At 41.2% G+C, this 25,178-nt stretch overlaps 1 protein-coding gene across 1 annotated transcript in view; it reads right to left on the reverse strand.

Annotated features, from left to right (window-relative positions):
• mdn1 (midasin AAA ATPase 1) overlaps positions 1 to 25,178 on the reverse strand; it is a 148,734-nt gene that overhangs the window by 2,731 nt on the left and 120,825 nt on the right. The window contains 14 exon segments of the mRNA XM_052024495.1: positions 99 to 162; positions 655 to 769; positions 3,301 to 3,374; positions 4,953 to 5,127; positions 7,703 to 7,818; positions 8,772 to 8,861; positions 11,606 to 11,766; positions 12,362 to 12,529; positions 12,686 to 12,887; positions 17,902 to 18,003; positions 20,800 to 20,949; positions 22,310 to 22,620; positions 23,298 to 23,436; positions 23,993 to 24,136. Of these exon segments, the coding sequence (XP_051880455.1) occupies positions 99 to 162; positions 655 to 769; positions 3,301 to 3,374; positions 4,953 to 5,127; positions 7,703 to 7,818; positions 8,772 to 8,861; positions 11,606 to 11,766; positions 12,362 to 12,529; positions 12,686 to 12,887; positions 17,902 to 18,003; positions 20,800 to 20,949; positions 22,310 to 22,620; positions 23,298 to 23,436; positions 23,993 to 24,136 (2,011 nt within the window).

Raw genomic sequence — 25,178 nt, forward strand, 5'->3', positions numbered from 1 at the left:
TCAGCGCTATCCACATCACTGAACTATAAATCTACATATTTCAAATGCCCAACTATACAAAATACTGCACTATAAATGAACGAATGTTTGAAGCTGACCTGGATTTCCTTGTTGGGAATGGTGCTGTGCGGCCACAAACATGTTGGCTGCAGATTCCAGAAACTGCAAGTTGAAAACTAGTATTAGAGACATCAGTTCATCTGTTACTAAAATAAATGACCTTTGATGTAATTGCAATCATATTTTAATCTTGTGTTTTTGAAGTCAGTTTTCATAATTCATTTCTGAATTTATTAAAAAACTATAAATTTAAATTATAACCATGCTCCTTAAAATGGTTTCATTAGACATACACAGCATGGTAGCTCAATTTACAATATTACCTAATTTTACATTAGGTACACCATCTATCATGTTGAAATAAATCAATTGACAGTAAGCATCATAGATCTAATCTATTCCACTATCTAGCTAAAAACAGATTAGTTGCAAAAGGAGACAAGCTATTCATGTAATAGTGTTGATATTACATATAGGTAGAAGCTTGCAGAGATAACAATGTTACACTTATACACAATAAACTGTTAGACTGCAATGTATCCCCTGCATGAAGTTTTACACACACTCAATTACTGATAGTCAGCTCCCACCAACCTGTGCTATTTTGGTTTTCTTCTGTTGGAATTGACATAGTCTCAGTATTCTTGCTCCTGATTGATCACTGAACTGCTCATGGAATGGGTGCAGCAACTGAACACTCTCTCCAAAGCTGAAACATAACAGAAGTCAGCTGGATAATAGGTCTGTTATCAAGGTTTCTGTACTCATTGGTATATTGTTGTCACTCGTACTGAGGTACATTGAAAAACTTGTCTGGCATACCGTTTGTACAGATCAATTCATTACACAGTGCACTGAGGTAGTACATAGTAAAAACAATAACAGAATACAGAGTAAAGTGTCACAACTACAGGGAAGTGAGACAATAAAAGGTGCAATGTCATAACAAAGTAGATTGTGAGGTCAAGAGTCCACGTCATCGTATAAGGGAACCATTCAATAGTCTTATCACAGTGGGATAGAAGCTGTCCTTGAGCCTGGTGGTATGTGCCCTCAGCCTGCTGTATCTTCTGCCTGATGGGAGAGGAGAGAGAATGACCCGGGTGGGTGGGGTCTTTAATTATGCTGGCTGCTTCACCAAGGCAGCGAGAGGTATAGGCAAGCGTCCATGGAGGGGAGGCTGGTTAAAAGGTCAAAAATTAATCCTGAAAATGCCCAACAGTTGCCATACCAAGCCATGATGCATCCAAATAGAATGCTTTCTATGGTACATCGATAAAAGTTGGTGGGTGTCAAAGGGGACAGGTTAAATTTATAGAGCCTCCTGAGGAAGTAGAGGCGCTGGTGAGCTTTCTTGGTCGTGGCGTCTACGTGGTTGGACCAGGACAGGCTATTGGCGATGTTCATCCCTAGGAACTTGAAGCTCTCAACCTCAGCACCATTGACGTAAAAAGGTGCATGTACACCGCCCCCTTTCCTGAAGTCAATGACCAGGTCTTTTTCTTTGCTGACATTGATGGAAAGGCTGTTGTCATGACACCTATCACTAAGCTATCTCCTTCCTGTACTCCGACTCATCGTTATTTGAGATACAGCCTACTACAGTGGTATCATTTGCAAACTTGTAGATGGAGTTAGAGCAGAACCTGACCATGCAGTCATGAGTATATAGGGAGTAGAGGGCTGAGGACACAGCCTTGTGGGGCACCAGTGTTGAGAATAATCGTGCTGAAGGTGTTGCTGCCTATCCTCACTGATTGCGGTCTGTTGGTCAGAAAGTCAAGGATCCAGTTGCAGATGGAGGTGTTGAGTCCCAGGTCTCAGAGTTTGGTGATGAGTTTGCTTGAAATTATAGTAATTGAAGGCAGAGCTTTAGTCAATAAACAATAGTCTAATGTAGGTGTCTTTACTGTCCAGATACTCCAGAGATGACTGTAGGGCCAGGAAGATGACATCCACTGTAGACCTGTTTTGGCAATAGGCGAACCTTGGGATCAAGTGACAGTGTGCAATCTCCACTATCTTGTGTTTATAAACCCAATCTACACCCTTCGCCATGCTTAGCTTCTGTTAATTGTGTCCATCTGCATGCCAATTGCCTTAAAATTAAGTGCTCTTCTTCCAAATACAAGGGAGCTGAAACATCTTAAATGCATATTAAAAAGTTTAATTTACTGACTGACTACTATAGTCCATTGTTTCTGTTTCAGTTATTTTAATATCAGGTATCTCACAGGTAATGGACTAGATACCTTTTATTTTTACAACAGATGCATTTCCATTTCCAGAAGCATTAATCAAACTGTTTCAGGCTACGATTAAATATTAAGCATTATTTACCATGCTAAGAAACAAAGCAAGGTTTACACCTCTCCCTGATTATGGTGGCTTGTGAGTAAACTTACTCTGTCTTATGAGGATAGGTTGAGCGAGCTAGAGCTTTTCTCTTTGGAACAAAGGAGGATGAAAGGTGACTTGACAGAGGTGTACAAGATAAGAGGCAGAGATCAAGTGGACAGTCAGATACTTTTTCCCAGGGCAAAAATGGCTAACACAAGGGGGCATAATTTTAAGGTGATTGGAGGAAGGTATAGTGGGGATGTCAGAAGCAAGTTTTTGTTTACACACAGAGTGGTGGGTGCATGGAACACACTGCCGGCAGAGGTGGTGGAAGCAGATACATTAGGGACATTGAAGTAACTCTTAGATAGCCACATGAACGATAGAAAAATGGAGGGCTGTGGGGGAGGGAAGGGTTAGATAGATCTTAGAGCAGGATAAAATGTCAACGTAACGCCATGGGCGGAAGGCCCTGCATGGTGCTGTAATGTTCTATGTTCTTAAGTCTGATTATGAGAACAAGTTCAAATAGAAACTCAACTCAAAACCAAATTCAGAAAACTAGCATGGCTGTGCTGGGAATTCTCATTGTTTTAGCAACTGTGCCCAAAGCAAAACCCAGATTAATTTCCAACGGTTACTGCAATTATCAGTTCTTTTAGAATTTAAACAAAAATGCTCAAAGAGAATATAGAACATTTCTCAGAAAAAAAGGTTTATGATTATCATTTTAACATTTGAATACTGCATCAATATAGGCAGGTTTAATGACATTATCCATAGAAGTCATAGAGCAAGAATACTGGAGCTGTTTCCTGACAAATGTTGAACATAGTGTTGGTAAATGTTAGTTCTTACTGCAGATGCTGCTACAATACAGATTCTAATGCTGACACTCACCTGCACACAGCAACCTGCCCAACCTCTAGAAGTGAAAGAGCATTTCCAATTACAGCCAAAGCTTCAAAGGCTAGCTGCAAAACAAGTAATACACCTGCATTAGGGTCTTCAGGAGTTGATCAGATTCATTTAACACTTCACATGTTTAAGAAAAGCAATCCAGCAAATACATTGTTTTCAGGTTCTCCCCTCCAGAGGCACTGAACATCTATAACTCAGCAAGAGATAACTGCTGTGTGGATTTGCACAGCGAAAGAACAGAGACCTAGGGGTACAGGTACACATTTTCCCAGAAAGTGGAGGCACAGATAGACAAGGTGGCAAAGGCAGCATTTGGCAAACTGGCCTTCAGTCAGGGCACTGAGTACAGGAGTTGGGATATCATGTTACAACTGTACAAGTTTTTGGCAAGAACATACTTGAAGTATTGTGTAAAGGTCAGGTTGTCTTGCTACAGGAAGGATGCCATTAAGCTGGAAAGGGTGCAGAAAAGATTCAGGAGGATGTTACCTGGACAGGAGGGCTCAAGTTATAAAAGGAGAGGCTGGATAGGCTGGGACACTTTTCCCTGGAGCGTAGGAGGCAGAGGGTGACTTCATGAGTAGCATAGATAAGATAGATAATCACTGTCTTTATCCCAGGGTAGGGGAGTCTAAAACTAGAGAACATAGATTTAAGGTGAGATTTAAAAGGAATCTGAGGGGCAACATCTTCCCCCATGCAGAGGGTGGTGGATATATGGAACGAGTTGCCAGAGGAGGCTGTAGAGGCAGGTACAATTACAATGTTTAAAAGACATTTGGCCAAGTACAGGGACAGAAAAAGGTTCAGAGGGATATGGGCCAAACACAGGCAATTGGGACTAGCTCAAATAGGCTTCCTGGTCGGCATAAACGAGTTGGCTGAAGGGTCTGTTTCTGTGCTGTATGACCATGAAGCATACCAGCTCAATTAGATCTTAATAAATTATCCAGATACCGATTCACTTTCCTGTCACTGAATAGCCATTAGATAAAAAAATGCTATCGATTTTTCACCTTTTTGGGCTGAAACAAACAGTACCACACTTGCTAGAGATGCAATGACCCAATATGGGACTGTATTTATCTAGATTATTAATCGAGTTATTAAGGGCAGAGTGTTTGTCAACCAAATATGAACAATGACCCAGAACTTTCCAACAGTAACAGTCACCCGTGGTCACCATCGACTTGCCTTTGCAGTTATTCAAAATAATGATTCCCAATCCCTCTTTTGAAGGGCCTGCAGTGATAAATTTGCCCTGCAGAAAGGATGAAAGTGTTCTGGGTTCCACACCACACTTGGTAAATATATATTGGGAGAAGTGGGAGTGTACAGTGGTTCTGTCACCTTTGAGAATGGAGAAGAATGAATTAAATAACAAGGAGACACGAGACTGCAGCAGATGCTGGAAGTTATAGTGCACTACAGCACAGAATCATGCCCTTCAGCCCATCTAGTCCATGTTGAACTGATCTGCCTAGTTCCATCAACCTGCGCCCAAACCATATCCCTCCAAACCCCTCCCATCCATGTACCTATCCAAACTCTCTTAAATGTTACAGTAACTTCAGGCCTTTACCGATGACTGCAGTTGTGCAAATTGGAATACAACTTTTTAAAAGCCAAACCTGTTTAGAATGGTTGTCAACCATACTAGAGGAGTCATCAATAGCCAAACAAATCTGGTACTGCCGCTTGCTCGGTTTTGTCCTGCGAAGCCAGATCTTATCTTTACGGAACTGACTGGCTATGTAAGGAATCACCTTGCGCATGTTTAATCGCTTTCCAGTTCGGTAATCCCCTCTGGACACAAACAGGTGGAAGAAAAGTAGGTCATCACTTACACAAGATTTTCTTCCAAGAAACTTTAAATGAACAAATTTAGAACACCACAACATATCAAAAAAGGTCAAAAATTAATCCTGAAGATGCCTAGCAGGTTAGGCAGCATTTGTGATGAGAAAGAGAACAAACATTTCAGGTTGATGACCTTGCATCAGAGCTGCTGGGATAAAAAAAGGACACCTACCTGAAATGTTAGCCGTTTCTCACCCCACAAACGCTGTCTATTTATTTTCAGGATGCAGACATTGCTAGCGAGGTCGTAATTGCACATTCGTAATTGTCCTCGAGGAGATGGCGATAGCAAATACTGCCCTGAACTGCTGAAGCTTTTCTGCTGAAGGTACTCTCACAATGTTGTGTAGAGACTTCCAGGATTTAAATCCAGTGATGAAGGACCAGCCATGTATATTTCCAAGTTAAAATGGTGCAAGATCTGGTAGGGGTCCTGTAGATTGCAGTGCTTGTGAGCCTGCTGCTCTGGACCTCATTTGTGTTGGGGGATATGGGTGTGGCAAGTACTGTCAGCGCAGATTGGGCGAGTAGTGGCAATGCATTTTTTAGATGGTGTGCATTGCAGCCATTGTGTACCAGTGGTGGAGGGAATAAATGATTTGGGTAGATGGCATGCTAATCAAGCTGGCTTCTTGATCCTAAATGTAATCAAGTATTGAGTGTCATTGGAGTTGCACTTCAGACAAGCAGAGTGCACTCTGTCACAATCCTGACATGTCTTATAAATAGTGGAGAAGCTTTGGAGGAGCGTCAGATCACAAGTCACTTGATGCAGAGTACCCAGCCTATTACCTGCACTTGCAGTCATAGTATTTCATGGCTGGTTTAGTTGAATTTCTGGTCAATAATATCCCTCAGAATGTTGATGATGGGGACTCCGTAACAGAAATACCATTTAATATTAAGTGCGAGTGTTTAGACCCCCTCTAATTGGAGAGGGTCATTGCCTGGCACTTATTTGGCTCAAACATTACTTTCCCTAATAGCCCTTGCCTGAATGTTGCTTAAGTCTTGCTGTCTGTAGGAGTGGACTGCTTCATTCGCCAAGGAGCCAATGAAATTAAAGACTGTGCAATGAATGATCGTTCCCCCTTCTGACCTTATGATGGAAGGAATGTCATTAGTGAAGCAGCTAAAAATGGTTGAGCCAGGGACATTACCCTGACAAAGCCCTGCAGTGATGATCTGAGATTTTCACACCTGTCTTGGCAACCACAACCAGCCTCCCTTGTTCAAGATATGACTCCAACCACTGGAGTGTTTATCCCTTCAATTTTATCTGGTCACCTTAATGCCACACTCTACCATGACATTATGGTAGCATTTGACAAAGTCACTTTCACCAGTCCTCTGGAATTCAGCTCTCTGGTCCATGTTTGGATTAAGACTAAGACTGATGTGGTTGGTAACAAAATGGTCTGTGTGAAATCGAAACTGGTTATTAGCGCCAGCAATAAAACTTTCACAAGTGATGGCAAGTAGACTGATTGGGTAGTAATTAGTTGGACTGTATTTGTCCAATATTTTGTAGACAGGACATACTTTGGCAATTTTCCACACTTTTGAGAAGATACATGTATTGTACTGCAATAGTTTGGCTAAAGGCACAGCTAGTTCTGAAGCATGGGCCTTCAGCACTACAGCCAGGTTATCGTTAGGTCTTGCTGCCCTCAACCGTTGTTTGATATCACATGAAATTAATCAAATTGACTGAATGCCAATTTCGGTCATGGAAGACATCCCAGCAGTATTCTGCCGAGTATTTCCAGCATTTTCTGCTGATTTCCAATTTCCAGAATATGCAGTACTTTATTTTTTGAAGTTCTAAAGGTCGAATTCACTTTATATTCCTGTATCCTTCTAGGTTAAAAGGACTTGATTTTTAATTAATAGTGATGGTCTTGTCTATAAATGCCATATCCACATTCCAATCCAATACATACTGTTAATAGATCTCTAACCTCTATTAACCAAAGTTAGCAGCAAAGTTAACAAGGGTTAGCAGCAAAAAAAAAGGCAACCCTGATCCAAAAATCAGAGAGGATCAAAGATTTAGAAACAGTTCGCCAGTTCAGGTGCTTCATTTGGTTATTGTGAAGGGTTGTAAACTGAAATAATGTCAAGTATTATTTAAATGAAATGCCCACCAGTAGCAATGGTGTCAGTAGCAAATAAGTAGTGCACTTTTTTTTCCATTCTGGGAATATCATAAAAATAAATTACATGGCTAAATTTTTTTTTAAAGTACCCAGATCACTGTGCAAGACAGGTATATGGAAGAAAGAACGGAAATAATATAACAGCAATATCCAATTATTGCTAAGGTGCTTGCTTTGTCATTTATTATAAAAATAAATTGTATTACCCTGAAGGACAATCAACAAATTACAGTTTTGTAGCAAAATGGACCATCTGTAATCTTCAAATGCTATTTATTTCAATTCTGGAGGACCCAATGTTCCTAATACGTACAACTTACCATGGTCTATAATTACAGAGAACCAGTAGCAAGAACACTGACCTGAGTTTAGCTGCCTGAGTGGGCTCTAGTATAAGGCGAAGCTGTTCACACAGCTGCTGTGACAGAGGAGCTGTCAATGTCTGATACTGCTGCCACATCACAGCTGCAGCTTTCTCCTAGTAAGGGCAGAACAAAACAAGGGAAATTAAGTTCACAGGTAAACCAAGTAGTAGCTCAGGATTTGCCCCATTACAGCCCCACCAAAAGGGAACTTTACCTGGATGAAAACAATGAAATAAACATTTTCTGCTGCCGGTATCCTGCATCATTGGATTCAGAATCTCCTTTGAAATCACCTCCAGATGTATCATCTGTTAATTAGCCTTTACCACCCTTCTCCAGCCAGTGCCACCACCCGTCATTTAACCTTTCCTACCCTTCCCCTTTTTCTCCACCAGTCTTCCCATTCCTTGTAACTTAAAACTTACTTCTAATGGGAAGTCTAATGAAACAACCTGAAATATTAACTGCTATTTTTGCCATAACTACTGCAAGGCCTACTGACCATTTCCAGCATTATGTTTTTACATCTAAATCACAATTTCCATTGAACTAATTGAGCAGCAGCTTGAGATGTACCCTTCACTCCTGCTGCTCTAAGTACAGCTAATTTTGGAAAGAGCATTCAAGCAGCTCATCCAATGTCCATTCACAGGTGTGTACAGGTCCAGATGTGCTTTCTGACCATGGCAATCACCATGAGCCAAAATATATATGCATTTCTAGCAGCTTCACTTGAAAGCGATCAGATGCAAATCAGCCTTATTTTACAGTCCTTAACCAGAAATAGATAACCTGGCAGAAAGTGATTCATATTTATTCATCTTTTATTATTCCAATTATTTCTATGCAGTTTTATCAGCGAGTTTTTCAATATCTCAATATCAAATATCTGATTACAAATGGAAATTCAAGAAGTTTACCAAAGTAGTGGTGGCATTAAGTAAAACTGCCTGTACTCAAGGATTGGGATATAATTTTTTTTCTTTTTGAACAGCCCTGTCTTGCTTAATCTGGTTGTACATCCACAACTAAAATTAAATACAAGTCATTAAAACTGATTGCTTACTTGTTCTGGATCACCAGCCTTTTCATTCTGCCAAGCATTCAGCTGCTCTTCTAGCTGTTTACGCAGCTCTTCTGGGTCAAGGGCAATGCTCTGGAAAGCAAATATTTCACTTAAACCCCAAGTAATAAAATAAAGGCACACCAGCTGAGCCAAATAAATGAACAATTTTTTTCCCCCACTATTTTTTCCTCAATTACAACTGAGAAAATATGGTGAGAAAAATATTGACAATGTATTTGTCAGTACAGTCAAACAGATTTTAAAACTCACTTATACTAGGATAATGAACTATTAATAAACAATCATGAGATAATTAATGATTTGGCAAACTCCTTTTAAGTCAACCACTTTCAGAGAACAAATAATGGAAACACTCAGGTCAGGCAGAAGAGACAGAGTTAACATTTCAGGTCAAAAACCCTGGATTTTCATTTACTGTTGGATTCACTGCCTCTTTTCCAGAAATGCTAACCTTGTAGCTCTCTGGCAAGATTTCCATCCATCTCTTCTGTCTTGTTCAACCTCGGGTGGTTTCCATTTCCCTTCTCATCCTTGATAAAACTTGGACCAAAATTTGCTTCTGTAGCCGCATTTCTTTTGTGAGCAAAACTCCTCAGCTCCAACTCATCCCACATAGATATCAACTCAAATTCTACCCATCCCAAAGACTCATCCAGGATCACATTTTCCAAAGTACCCAACATTTCAAGGCACTGTTCTCATCACATTCAGAGATCCATGCTTTATGCCACATACATGGAAGCTCCTGATATCCATTTCAAAATTGACTCATTCTACAAAGCTACTGTGGTTCGCAGCTCCACTTTATTCTCCATGACTTTTTTTGAACAGTTCAAAGGAGGGTTTTTAGACCTGAAAGGTTAATTGTTTCTTTTTCCATAGATGTAGCCTCACCTGTTGAGTATTTTGTAAAGGGTATAGACAGCAGGGAGGGAGAAATTTCCACTGAAGAGATCAAGAATTAAGGGACTTAGAACAAAGACAACTGGCAGAAAAATGTAACATGGAAAAAAAAATTGTTTTTAAAAACAGTGGATGGCCAGGGTCCCTAGAATACACTGCCAGAGGCAGTAATGGCGGCACCTTCAACTGCAACATTAAAAAGGAACTGGATAAGTATCAGGAAAAAAAGGATTTGGGGAGGCGGCAGGGAGTGGGAGTAGCTGGATTGCTCTCCGAGCTGGTTTGGACTTAAATGGGCCAAATATTTTGTTTGGCAATTTTGCAAATAAGAGGAACTGAACGGATACGAGACAAACTCTGTCTTCCATCTCTGTGCACACAGCATTTCTCAGAGGGGCAGCTTGAAACAAGAGTTGGAATTTAAACAAAAACTGATTACACACTCAATTTTCTGAAGCTCAGGGTGATGGAAGTAATGTACCAGCGTGGAACAAGATCAGCTGACTAACAGGATACAGTGTAGGCATATAATTGGTGTTTCCTGGTTGGCTACCAATGAGTGGTAAGCTATAGAGATCAGAGCAGAGGTCTCAACTTCTGCAATTTATTTTAATAACTTGGATGAAGGAATCAAAGGTACGATAGCTAGAACTGTTGATGACAAAGTTGGAAAGTACTCGGTGAAGTCGGACAAATAGGCTGAACGAGTGGGGGAAAAGATCTCGCAAATGGAGTGTGTGGGGAATGTGGGAAATTGCCCATATTGACAGGAAAAATAAACAAGTAACACATTAAAACCAGGAAATTATAGGCCAGTGAGCCTTTTAATCGGTAGCAAGGAAATTATCGCAGAGGAGTTTAGGGATAGAATTTACTCGCATCTAGAAAAGCAAGGACTTATTAGGGATAATCAGCATGGCTTTGTGCGGGGAAGGTCATGCCTTACAAACTTAATTGAGCTTTTTTTGAGTGAAGATGATTGATGAGGTTAGGGTAGCGGATGCTCACTACATGGACTTTACTAAAGCACCTGACAAGGTCCCTCATGGTAGGCTGATCCAGAAGATTAAAACAGATGGGATCCATGGAGACTTGGTTGATTAGATTCAAAAGTTGGCCATAGAAGAGGTGTTATTCGACTGGAGGTCTGTGATGAATGGTGTTTCGTAGGGAACAGTGTTGGGACCTCTGCTGTTTGTGATGTATACAAATGATTTGGACAAAAATGTGGGTGGGCTGATTAGTAAGTTTGCAGATGACACAAAAATTGGCAGAGTTTTGTATAGCAAGGAAAGTTGTCAAAGGATACAGCAGGATATAGATTAATTGAAGATAGAGGCTGAGAAATGGCAGACAGATTTAATCCAGACAAGTGTGAGGTATTGCACTTTGGGAGGTCAAATGCAAGAGGAAAGTATACAGGAAATGGCAGGGCCCTTAGGAGCACTGACATACAGAGGCATTTTGAGGTACGAGCCCATAGCTCTCCAGAAGTGGCAACACAAGAAGATAGGATGGACATCCCCACTGGCAACCTGGGCCTCTATGGCAGGTTAGGGCGGAGGTTACAAATCAGATCTTTCATGATCTTATATAATAACAAATCAGGTTAAATGAATGTCTAAGTGACCTATTCAAGGTTCTTATTCATATGTCCGTAAATGTTCAGCTCAAGTTGGGAACCAGTGGTTAAAAACTCCACATCATTAAAATTCAAAGATTCACCCATAACCTGTCAAAGCTATATTTTTTCGAATTACTGTTTGCAAATCATAACGTAGGAATTGACCCATTTCATGCCTCCTCCTTGTTAAGAAACGTGTAACAAAACTCCAACAACAATCATTCATCAAGACAGGTCTCTTGAAATTAGCTTTAAACCGAATCGCACCACCCTTGATGTTTCCTACTTGTTCCATGTCCTCAGTTAACAGTTCATGCAGGGTGTGGATTGTGGACTCTCTGCTCCTTTCAGGTGATGACTCTTTCTCAGAGTCTGATGAGTCATCTTTTGTAACATCCATATCTTCTGGTTTGGGAAGGTGCAGCTCTGTTTCGAGGTTGTCATATCCTACAATAATCACAAAGGATTAATATAAAAATGCTTTCAAATTAAACACAGGAGTTATCCTGGATCATAGAATACCTTTCATCACAATGTAAAATCCTTTGCAGCCAGGTAATGCATTTCTAGAGTTCAGTCACTGCGTACTGCAGTAAATGTGGCAGCCATTTTGCACACAGCAAGGTCCCACAGAAATGAGATAATGCCAAAAAACACATTGTTTTAATTTGCCTAAAACTTATTAAACTTGCTAACAGTAATAATAAAATGAAAGTGAAGGACCAATAGGCCAAAGTGCAATCACATACAACTTGGGTTAAAACAAAAGTAAAATCTTGAAGTGACAATAATAAACATGGGGTAGTCAAATTATCAACTACTGCTCCAAAATCACCCATTTTTACTATCAACTGTGTACAGTAAAAATTAATTGGCAAGTTATTTCAATGCAGGAACTGCACAGTGATTTTAACCAGATTAATGTCCAGCATCTTATATACAAGATTATTTGGAAAAGGCAGACGGTTAATTAGTTATCTTAATTTTCAGCATTTTTATATTAGAGTAATGCGTGATGTACAGTGATTGTGTGTTTAATTACCCGATGCTGTTGAAGTTGAAGATTTTTCTTTCTCTGGCTTCAGTTCCTGTACATCCACACACTCCAGTTCCTCTTCCTGCGTAGTTTCCATTTCAATAGGTTCAGAATCTTCATTTTGCTCTTCCTGGCCTGCACCACCTACTTTTTGTTGTTCTGTTGTGGCCACATCTAAAATGAGCAATTTTATATAATTAGAATAAAATTTTACTCCATCTGCACCCCACCCTCACCAAAGTACTTTTCTCCAGTAGAAAGCAAATATCTAGCATATGGATTCAAGTCATTCTCTCCTGTTTTCTCAAATATGAACAACTTTGATCTTACCGTAGGTTTGAGTATCATAGGAATCACATCCTTCTTTCACATGTTCATATATGTCAGCCTCTTTGACTCTGTGTTCTGACTGAGTGGTGTCTCGCTGGTGTGCACTGTCAGCTTCCACTGTCTTCAGCCGCTTACTCACACGTTCATTGCGATCACCCATTGTTCTCTCATCATCTGCATGACCAGGCTTTCTCTTGTAACTCTTCAGATTTGAAAAAGATTTGCAAGAAACTCAAGTTAGGTTTTTGCAGAAATATTCTACTTGCTATTGCGGAGGAGGGTAGCATAATGGAGACACAAGAGACTGTAGAAGCTGGAATCTGGAACAACACACAAGATTCTAGAAGAACTCCGTAGATCAGGCAACATCTATAGGAGGGAACTCCAGACGGCCCCAAACAGCCCTTTGAAGTGAAGCCGACATTCACATGCAAATCCTCTAGCCTTGTTTATTGCATCCGGTGCTCCTGATGTGGCTTCCTCTACATCAGTGAGACCACTTCGCTGAGCGCCTGCACTTTGTCTGCCATGGCTGTCCGGAACTCCTGGTTGCTATCCATTTTAATTCTCTCCCCACCTCCATACCACCATGTTTGGACTCTGCCTCTTCCACTGTCAGCGCGATGCTATACGAGGAACAGCACCTCATATTCCGCCAAGGTAGTCTACAACCCGACAGCATAAACACTGAATTCTCCAACTTCTGGTAAACTGCTCCCCTCTGTCCCTTTTCTCTTTCCTCCTGATCTACCCCAGTTCTTCCTTCACTCACCCCAGCCCCATAACCTTGTTTCTTTCCCCTCCTCCACCCACTTTATCTGCCCATCACCCACACTTTCTTCCTACAGGTTCCCCTCCTCTGTTGCCATCTGCCCTCCCCACCTCCCTCTTGATTGCACACTCCACCTTCCTCCAGATTCAATCATCTTCAGCCTGTTGTTGCCTCACAGTCTTTGTCGCTATTTCCACTCTCCCCTCCTCCATCTGCCTATCACCCCTCCTCACAGGGATTCATCTATCGCTTGTCAGCTCTTGCTCCACCTCTTCCCTTCACCACCTTATACTGGCTATCTCCTCCGTCTTTAAGTCCTAATGAAGGGTCTTGGCCTGAAACATCGACTGTCTATTTCCCTCCACCACAGATGCTGCCTGATCCACTGAGTTCCTCCAGAATCTTGTGTTGCTGCAGAAGGTTAGTTTAACACTTGTGATGAATTAAAATCTTCTGGGATTTGAATTGGCATAGCAAGTCAAGCAGCATAGTAAACACAATAACCTTGTCCATTTGTAAACAGTGTAATATATCCCATCTTAAAAATTAACAATGAGTCCTTTAGGATCTCCTTGGAAACCAGTATAATTTTGAGGTTGTGAAATCACAATGCTTTTCTCCATAATCTTGTGTAGTTTAAGAAATGCAACACATTTAGTGTATCAGCTTACTAAAGTAGGGTATTTCATGGCATGCCCAGATTTTGAGCTCAAAAACTTTTACAAGTTGATAACTGCAGCATCTGGTACCTCAGCTAACCTCTAGACTAAGGTTGTTCGGTCTGATTATAGGATTGAGAAATAACAGGAATGACAAAGATGAGAACAAATTCAATGTCAAGATATATAGAAATAGGAAAGATACATGAGCTGAAGACAAAGGAAAATAGTCAAGTTTAACTTTAAAATCTCTTATGCAACTTCACACATTGTTCATTTTCTGGGCCAGTGAACTTGATTGACGGTCATTATCCATACGTTGTTACAAGGGCATGTGATACAAGTTTATGGACTATCTTCAAGCAGGGTTAATTGGGTAATAAATGCACAAATCCAGCAAATGCACCAATCACACAAGGGAGGTTTTAAAAAAAAGTTGTTTTCAATAAGCTAACTTTGGGAAAGGTACAAAATTATTAGTAATGCAGTGATATGAAAATCATGGGGCAACTATTCCTTGCCAGATTACTGAATGGTTTGCACAGAGCAACAATGTGGATAATTAAGTTGCTTTATTTTTAAAAAAGCAAGTTTCCAGCCAATGAAGCTCTGATCTACTTTAATAAAACCTGTCCCTGCTGTTAGACCAAGATTACCTTCTATACTTGAAAAGCGTCATGATACAGAGAACCTCACCAGAAATGACTATGATATTGTGGCTCTTGCAGAGACTTGGCTGTCACCAGGGCAAGAATGGATATTGAATATTCCTGGATTTCAGTGTTTTAGAGGGGATTGGGGTGGGGGAGTGGAGGTGGAGGTGGAGGTGGAGGAGGAGGAGTGGCGATACTGGTCAGGGATACTATTACAGCTGCAGAAAGGGTGGATAATGTAGAAGGATCCTCTCTAGAGTCAGTATGGGTGGAAGTTAGGAACAAGAAAGGAGCAGTTACTCTACTGGGAGTATTCTATAGGCCTCCCCGGTAGCAGCAGGAATACTGAGGAGCAGATTGAGAGACAGATTTTGGAAAGGTGCAAGAATAACAGGGTTGTTATCGTGGGAGACTTCAACTTCACAAATACTGATTGGCACCTGCTTAGTGCCAGAGGTTTGGACAGGGTGGAGTTTGTTAAGTGTGTCCAGGACAGATTCCTGTCACAGTATGTTGACAGACCAACTAGAGGGAATGCCATATTAGATCTAGTATTAGGTAATGAACAAGGTCAGGTGACAGATCTCTCAGTGGATGAGCATTTGGGGGACAGTGACCACCACTCCATAACCTTTAGCATTGTCATAGACGAGGACAGGAGCAAAGACGACAGGAAGATATTTAATTGGGGAAAGGCAAATTATGAAGCTATAAGGCTAGAACTTGAGAGCGTAAACTGGGATGACATTTTTGAAGGGAAATGTACTATGGAGATGTAGTCGTCGTTCAGGGATCTCTTGCAGGATGTAGGGATAAATTTGTCCCAGTGAGGCAGAGAAAGAATGGCAGGGTGAAAGAACCATGGGTGACAAGAGAGGTGGAACAACTATTTAAGAAGGCAGCGGCAGCATACACAAGGTGTAAGCAGTAAGGATCAGATAGGGCTCGTGAGGAATATAGGGTAGCAAGGAAGGAACTTAAGGGGCTGAGGAGAGCAAGAAGGGGATATGAAAAGGCTTTGGCGAGTAGGGTTAAGGAGAATCCCAAGGCTTTTTGCATGTACGTGAAGAGCAGAAGGATGACGAGAGTAAAGGTAGGACCGATTAGAGACAAAGGTGGGAAGCTGTGCCTGGAAGCTGTGAAAGTGGGTGAGGTTCTCAATGAATACTTCTCTTCAGTATTCACCAAAGAGAGGGGCCTCGATGCTGAGGACAGTGTTGGTACGATTAATGTTCTAGAGCATGTAGATATCAAGAGAGGATGTGTTGGAGCTGTCAGAAAGTATTAGGACAGATAAGTGCCCGGGGCCTGATGGAATATTCCCCAGGCTGCTCCGCAAGGCGAGGAAGGAGATTGCTGAACCGTTAGCTAGGATCTTTGAGTCCTAGTTGTCCACGGGAATGGTACCGGAGGATTGGAGGGTGACAGATGTTGTCCCCTTATTCAAAAAAAGGTAGTAGGGATAGTCCAGGGAATTACAGACCAGTGAGCCTTACGTCTGTGGTGGGTAAGCTGTTGGAAAGGATTCTAAGGGGTAGGATCTATGAGCATTTAGAGAATCATAGACTGATTAGGGACAGCCAGCATGGCTTTGTGAAGGGAAGATCATGTCTCACAGGCCTGATAGGGTTCTTTGAGGTGGTGACCAGGAAGATTGATGAGGGTTGTGCAGTAGATGTGGTCTACATGGATTTTAGGAAGGCATTTGACAAGGTTCCACATGGTAGGCTTCTTCAGAAGGTCAGAAGACATGGGATCCAGGGAAGCTTGCCCGTGTGGATTCAGAATTGGCTTGCCTGTAGAAAGCAGAGGGTCGTGGTGGAGGGAGTGCATTCGGATTGGAGGGCTGTGACTAGCAGTGACCCACAAGGATCGGTTCTGGGACCTCTACTTTGTGATATTTATTAATGACTTGGATGAGGGGTTAGAAGGGTGGGTTAGCAAGTTTGCAGATGACACAAAGGTCAATGGTGTTATGGATAGTGTGGAGAACTGTTGAAGCTTGCAGAGGGACATTGATAGGATGCAGAGCTGGGCTGAGAAGTGGCAGATAGAGTTCAATCCGGAGAAGTGTGAGGTGGTACACTTTAGAAGGTCAAACTCCAAGGCGGAGTACAAGGTTAATGGCAGGATTCTGAAGAGTGTGGAGGAGCAGAGGGATCTGGGGGTTCACATCCACAGATCACTGAAAGTTGCCACACAGGTGGATAGGGTAGTTAAGAAAGCTTATGGGATGTTAGCTTTCGTAAGTCGTGGGATCGAGTTTAAGAGCTGCGAGGTAATGATGCAGCGCTACAGAACTCTGGTTAGACCACACTTAAGAGTACTGTGTCCAGTTCTAGTCACCTCATTATAGGAAGGATGTGGAAGCGTTGGAAAGGGTGCAGGGGAGATTTACCAGGATGGTGCCTGGATCGGAGAGTATGGATTATGAGGAGAGACTAAGGGAGCTAGGGTTTACTCATTGGAGAGGAGGATGATGAGGGGAGACATGATAGAGGTATACAAAATACTAAGAGGAATAGATAGAGTAGACAGCCAGCGCTTCTTTCCCAGGGCACCAATGCTCAATACAAGAGGGCATAGCTTTAAAGTAATGGGTGGGAAGTTCAAGGGAGATATCAGAGGGAGGTTCTTCACCCAGAGAGTGGTTGGTGCATGGAATGTGCTGCCTGGGGTAGTGGTGGAAGCAGATACATTGGTCAAGTTCAAGAGATTGTTAGATAAGCACATGGAGGAATTTAAAACAGGGGGACATGTGGGAGGAAGGGGTTAGATAGTCTTAGGCGTGGTTTAAAGGTCGGCACAATATTGTGGGCCGAAGGGCCTGTATTGTGCTGTGTAGTTCTATGGTTAAAATTCTTACTTTTTGTTATAGCACTGCCGAAGTGAAATACTCACTTTGCAGAAACCCAAATTGACTTTTTAGATTTGACCAATAACTTCTAATCTGCAAATTAAACTCTCTCTACTGCTGAACAACAGACAACTTTTGCATCATTAGAAATGGAAGATAAATTTCAAGCTCTTGTACAAAATGCATAAATGAAAATTGTGAAATGATAAACTTCAGTTATTTGACAAACAACTCAAAAGATAAATGCCAATGAATGGAGCAGTTTTGTTTTTAACCTGTGTTTTGTCCCGAGATTGCCTTTGAGATGCGACCCTTGCTGTCAGTTTTGATTCATGGCCTTCTGACTGGTTAGCATCAGCGGCTCCACATCCTTGCTCCTGCAATATTCAACATAAAATAAGCTCTGTTTGACATCACTGCAACACAAAAAACAGTATAGGGCAAATATTTTATTCTGTGGATGATAGTTTATGATTTAAATCAAGTTCCTGCAAATGATTCTCTCTCTCCTTTAGTTCCCAATTTCTTGCTGGTCAGAATATTTTTGAAATAGATTCTGCAGTAAAGAGGGAACAATATTAAGTCCAAACAGTTATGGATAACCACTTATTCAAGTTACCTTAAAAAAAATAGAAGTAGGCCATTCAACCCTTTCCACCTACTCCACCATTGAGATGCTGGCAGATGTTTTTCCCTCAGTGTCACTGTTCTGCGCTAACCCCCATATCTCTTGATCACATTAACTCTTGAAAAACTCCATTAGCTGTGTCTTTCATATACTTAGCAATTGAGTCTCCACAGTCCTCTTGGCATGAATTCCAAATCTCACCGCCCGATTGATCTACTCCCCTCAGTCTTGGATGGCCGACCTAAGAAAATGCACGTCTTGCCTCTCAACACTACCACCGTGACAGACATCACCCATTTCCACCATCTGCAGCTTTCAAGCATTATGTTCCAACATGATCACCTCTCATTTTTCTAAACTTAGAGCTTAGTCCCAGTCTGCTTATTCTCTCCTCGTATGAAAAATTCCAACCCCACTGCTCCCCCCCCATTCCAGGAATCTATCCAGTGAAGCTTTGTTGCACTCCCTCTATCGCAAAGATATATTCTCAGGTAGGGTAGTGTAGCAGTTAGCGTAACGCTATTATAGCACCAGCGACCCAGGTTCAATTCCAGCTGCTGTCTGTAAGGAGTTTGTACGTTCTCCCCATGTCTGCATGGGTTTCCTCCAGGTGCTCCAGTTTCCTCCCACATTCCAAAGATGTACAGGTTAGGAGCTGTGGGCATGCTACATTGGCGCCAGAAGAGTGGACACTTGCAGGCTGCCCCCCAGCACATTCTCACTAATGCAAAAAGACATTTCACTGTGTGTTTTGATGTACATAAATAAATCTCAGACCTATACACAATATTTCAGATGCCATCTCACCAGGGACCTACACATGACATTTTAATTCTGTAAGCAAAACCTCTTGCAAAAAGTTTAAAAAAACGCCATCATTAGCCTTCCTACACCATTGCTGGACTTGCACATTAACTTTCAATGATTTGTGAACAAGAATGCCCGGGTTCCTCTGAACATCAAAGCCTTGCATTCTTTCACCCATTTAAAAACAAACATTCCACCTTCATTTTTTCCCTACTAAAGTGGACCACCTCATTTGTTTCCCTCCCCCCCCACCCCCCCACACTATATTCTACCTGCCATGTCCTCACCAGTTCACTTCTAGATCCCCTTGGTCAATCATCTTTCTCAATCTACACTACCACCTGCCTTCACATAGAACATAACAGCACAGTACAGGCCCTTCAGCCCATGATGTTGTGCCCACATTTTATCCTGCTCTAAGATCTATCTAACCCTTCCCTCCCACATAGCCACATGAATGATAGAGAAATGGAGGGCTATCTAAGAGTCTCTTAAATGTCCCTAATGTATCTGCCCCCACAATCTCTGCTGGCAGTGCGTTTCACGCACCCACCACTGTGTAAAAAAAAAACTTCCCTGACATCCACCCTCCCCCCAATCACCTTAAAATTATGCCCCCTTTTGTTAGCCATTTTTGCCTGAGGAAAAGTCTGACTGTCCACTCGATCTATGCCTCTTATCATCTTGTACACCTCTATCAAGTTGCCTCTCATCCTCCTCCTCTCCAAAAAGAAAAGCTCCAGCTCACTTAACTTATCCCCATAAGGCATGCTCTCCAATCCAGGCAGCATCCTGCTAAATCTCCTTTGCACCCTATCTAAAGCTTCCACATCCTTCCTCTGAACACAATACTCCTAGTGTGGTCTGACCAGAGTTCTATAGAGCTGCAACATTACCTCACAGCTCTTGAACTCAGTACCCCGACTAATGAAGGCCAATACACCATATGCCGCCTTCTTAACAACCCTATCAACATGTGCGGCAACCTTGAGGGATCTATGGACGTGGACCCCAAGATCCCTCTGTTCCTCCACACTGCTAAAAGTCCTGCCATTAACCTTGTATTCTGCCTTCAAATTCGATCTTCCAAAGTGTATCACTTCACATTTTTCCGGGTTGAACTCCAACTGCATATCAGCAGCAAACTTGGCCATATTGCACTTGGTCCCCTCAGTCAAATTACAGATATAGAATTGAGTAGCTGGGGCCCCAGCACCAACCTCTGCAGTTTTCTACTAGTCACAGCCTCCTAATACAAAAGTGATCTGTTCATTCTTACCATTTTCTGTCCATCCACCAATACCACCCACCTCGGGTGCTCTAATTGTTTAGTATCTCATATCACCTTACCACAGGCATTCCAAAACTCCACAGGTCCCCTCTAAATCTCTCCCCTCTCACTCTAGATCTATGCCCCCTCGATTTGGACTCCCCTACCCTGGGGAAATGACTGTTACTATCTGTGGATCTCATAATTTTAAATATTTCTACAAGGTCGCACCTCATTCTCCTACATTCCAAATGATGGCCATCTTTAGGAAAAATCAGTTTTACCAAAACAGAGACTGATACAGTCTGACAACCCAGAGAAGTTTCCAAGTTGTGTTCTCCAGTTACATCCTTATCATCTGATGATCCCATTATTTCAAAAGCTAAAGACATAAAACAGCAATACAAGATTGTGCATGTCTAACTTGCACTAGCACATGGCTGTACAAATCTCCTTGTACTAATGTACCTCCTTAGCCTGGTCTTTCTCAGTTGCAGATCCTGCCAGCTCCACAGCTGTATCACTCTGAAGGTTCTCCTCTCCAGTTTTCCCTGCAGCTTCATGCTCCATTCGTTGTTTGGACTCAGGAACATCCTGGTCTTCTGTGTTGTCATCCGCCTAAAAAAAAATCAGAAATAAAATGAGCCCAATCACCCACGATAAAAATGTTTTTTTTTAAACTGAAGTTTCCATTTCAATGAGGTGAGAACAACAAACAACTTTATATTTGAAAACTGGTCTGGGACAAAATGCATAAGTGCAGATTACCCTAGGCCTGAATTAACATCAACGTAGTTTAAAACATGTCAACTCAAGCCTTCAACTCAAATTAGACTACCAGATAAAACAGACTTGCCTATCACAGTGCAACTGTACAAGAACAGAGCTTCATCACTGCATTGTGAATGAGAAAGCAACATGGGCTTCTTGCATGCCAATCAAAAGCAGGTTATGAGCAGCTAAGCAGTCCCGCAACTCACAGATCCATTCAAGACTGACTGCCAGCCAGGCAGACGAGTTCCATGAATACTTTGCCCTCAAACAAGAATAAAGTGTCTAGCACACACAAGTACAAAATTTGGCATGAGTATTTTATACAAATATCCTCACCTAAAGTAGCAAATGAACAAAGATAATTTAATTGCATGGCACCTTTCCTTCAATAAAACACATTAAGACACTTCACAAAACTGAAGTGCAGGAACTGTGAACAGCCTTGGGCCTTCTGCAAAATCCTCAGATTATGTTAATTGTTGGATCCACAAAACACAGGCAGTTGTTCCAATTAGTGAATACATGGAGTTCAGAGATTATCGGTTACCTCTCAAGTGTCACGAAATAACGTCTTTCTATGCAACGACTGGTCAATGAAGTAGCATGTTAAATAGCAGTGACTAACAGATTAGCTAGTTTACAGAGATCAAGAGATTTAGGTAAATTTGAACAATTACATGCCTAAATGCTTATCAGCCATTTTAGATATCAATGCCACCAATTTATAAGTTTTCCTGAGGATGCAATGACTGGAAGAAACATAGCTGAAACCTAAAGATTTAAACATCAGTAAATCAAAGGATGAATAATTTAGTAAATTAATAAATATTCAAATTAGACTACCAGGTAAATTACATTTGCTTCCAAATCTTCTTCATCCATCACGAGAACAGAAAGCAAAACTGAATTTTGCAATTCCAAATAGTAAATCAGCAAATCATGAATCAGGTACCATTAAAAGGTCCAGATACCAAGCATGTCCCCATGGTGAAAAGGGTAGGGTAGTGATGTGGCAGATTTAGAACAACATTTAACTTGGCAACTTCGATCTACTTTCCACCATTTGGTTACAGAAAACAGGCTGAGACCTGGAAGATCATCAGCTCCTTAATACAATTAAACGTGTTGCATAAATACAAATCACTGCTGATTTTCTCCACAGAGAAAAAGTAAACACCAAACCAAAAAGCAAGAAATCACGTACTTTTGACTGTGGCCCCTCATCAGGAACTCCTGCATCCTCCCTGCCAGATTCCTTTTGTTCATCCTGCTTAGCTAGTCGTTCCTCCTCTAAGTTTTCAGGTGTTTCTTCTTCAGAGTGTTCTTGATCTTGACATTCACTTTTTTCCTCCTCATTATCCTCTGTTTGTGTTTTCTCCTCAGTTTCATCCCCTGTTTGAGAATGATCTTCACCTTGCTCTTGTTCAGTGCTCTCCTCCATTGCCTTGTCTTCCTCATCTGCAGGGATCTCGTTGAAATCCATTATTTTTTCTTCTATATCATATGGATTGCCCCCTTGATAAAACAAAAACATTCAAAACCTACTGCAGCTGTTCTGTCATAGAGATGCAAAATTTTCAAGACTTTAAAGTGGAAGCAGTAGACAAAAGCAATGGAATAAATAATGGGACCAAATGAAGTCAAATAGTTTTCCTAATAACAGCAAAAGCTATATACCAGTTTCAAAGCCAAACTTCATTTAAATCTTTCATCTGCAGTTTTTCATTCATAATCCCATCCATAACCCTACATCTGTTTTTGCCCACTTCACCCAAACTGTTTGCCAGCCAATATGAGGAAGCTGGCAGATATTTTCCATCCAATTTGGGAAGAAAACAGCCAACATTCTTGCTTCTGATCATTATCCAGTGGCCAAATGTTGGAAGACAAGGTTGCAAGAGCTCTTGGACAATGAAGATTGGACTCATTCACAGAATAAATGCCTCTTATGTCAAATAGTGGCAGGAGCCTCCAGACATGGAATCAAAGCCAAAGCAAGGATCAGCATACCTAATTTTAAAAAAAACAAGACATTCTGCTCTGTATGACTTTGCTTTAAATTCTCTACTGCATTCTTTCAGTTTTCAAAACTGAAATAATATTCATAGAGCCTGAATATTGCAAAACCTAGACCTCTAGGGTGTTTTTTATTTATTAAAGGCAGCCCCACAACTAAATGGTATCCTCATTACCTTCTTCCTCTTGTTCGTCGTCACTTTTTTCTCCATCTTGGTTTTCTAGATTGAGATCATCAGGTAGATCCAAAGCCTCTACTTCTGGTTGCTTCTCTTTGCCCTGATAAGGGTCTATTTCATTTTCATCATACTCGCGCTAATGTAACAAAACATATGCAAACCAAGACAGATTTTCATTTAAAATATGTAAATGCCACTAATAAACCATCTGCCCATGAATAACTTAATTTGAAGTGTGACCAGATTATTATCTCATTTTCCCCCTACACAGCAAAATCTAAATTACATTAACAGTCAAATCTGCACATTAGCCAAATCTTAGAAGTGCGGCAGCAATCATTTTAATAGGTTATATTTCAGCTCTCATGAGATGCCAAATTTAAATTTATGCTTTGCAGAAGTGGTATTTCCACTTCTGGATGCCCATTATTCATTGCTTTTTGTTAACTCTTTTTTTTAAAATATAAATTTGTTCTGTTACTCATTAAATCTCAGAGCTTTCAAAATGCCAGTTAAGAGAGGAAGTACTTTATTTGTATTCTGACTTTGCACTGTTCTTTTCTGTTAGCACAATCACACAGATGAGAACTGGAGTTGGCAACATGGGAATTTAGGATGTTAGCACAGGACTAAGTACTTAGTACCTAATGTGACTGCGAAATGCAAGCACTTCTCGGGAAAAATGTTATTACCTCATCAAACTGTTCATGGATTTTCTCTTTGCTTTCTTCTCTCCTCTCTTTCTCCTTCTCCTCCTCCTGCTGTCTTTTTGTGTCACTGTCATTTTGGTTTGCTGCTTCCATATTGTCATCTTTAGCAACAAGTTCTGACTGCTCCTACAATAATTAAAGAATTAATAACCAAAATTAAAAACTTAGAACATCCAGAAATAGATAATCAATAGTGAAAGAGTCCTTCATTTGGTGGTAGGGATGTTGACAAATTCAGAAAATCATGTGCCAAGATGTGGCAAATCTTATCATATTTATAAATTCACAAAAGAGGCTCAAATTGAATAAGTTACTAAATAATGATAGAAGAATTAAGAGATCAGTGCACATGAAATGTAAATATTGAGGAAGCCTCTATTCTCTATATCAACACATATCTACAAGTCTAATGAATTGAGAACATTTCTCTGTGCAAATTTTTCCTTCTATCTGCCCACCAAACCAACTTTTGATGGATTCAAGACAGCCTCTAGCTTTGTTTACTTCTTTCTTCACTTTTACTAGTTTAACTTTAAACTCATCACAAAACTCCAAGACCCAGGACTCAACACCTCCCTTTACAACAAGATCCTTGATTTCCTGACCAACAGACTGCAATCAGTGAGAACAGACAGCAACAGCTCTGACACAATTATTCTCGACATTGGTGCCCCACATGGCTGTGTCCTCAGCCCTCAACTCTACTCCCTGTATACTCATGACTGTGCGGCCAGATTCTGCTCTAACTCCACCTAGGAGTTTGCAGATGATACCACCATAGTGGGCTGTATCTCAAATAACGATGAGAGAGAGTACAGGAAGGAGATGGAGAGCTTAATGACATGTCATGACAACAACCTTTCCCTCAATGTCAGCAAAGCAAAAGAGCTGGTTATTGACTTCAGGAAGGGGGGCGGTGCACATGCTCCTGTCTACATCAGTGGTGCTGAGGTCGAGAAGGTTGAGAGCTTCAAACTCCTAGGAGTGACATCACCAATAGCCTGTCCTGGTCCAACCACATAGATGCCACAGCTAAGAAAGCTCACCAATGCCTCTACTTCCTCAGGAGGCTAAAGAAATTTGGCATGTCCCCTTTGACACTCATCAACTTTTATCGATGTTCCATAGAAAGCACCCTATCTGGATGCATCACAGCTTGGTATGGCAA

Source organism: Pristis pectinata, chromosome 10, assembly GCF_009764475.1.
Source record: "Pristis pectinata isolate sPriPec2 chromosome 10, sPriPec2.1.pri, whole genome shotgun sequence".
In the NCBI taxonomy this organism is placed as follows: Eukaryota; Metazoa; Chordata; class Chondrichthyes; order Rhinopristiformes; family Pristidae; genus Pristis; species Pristis pectinata.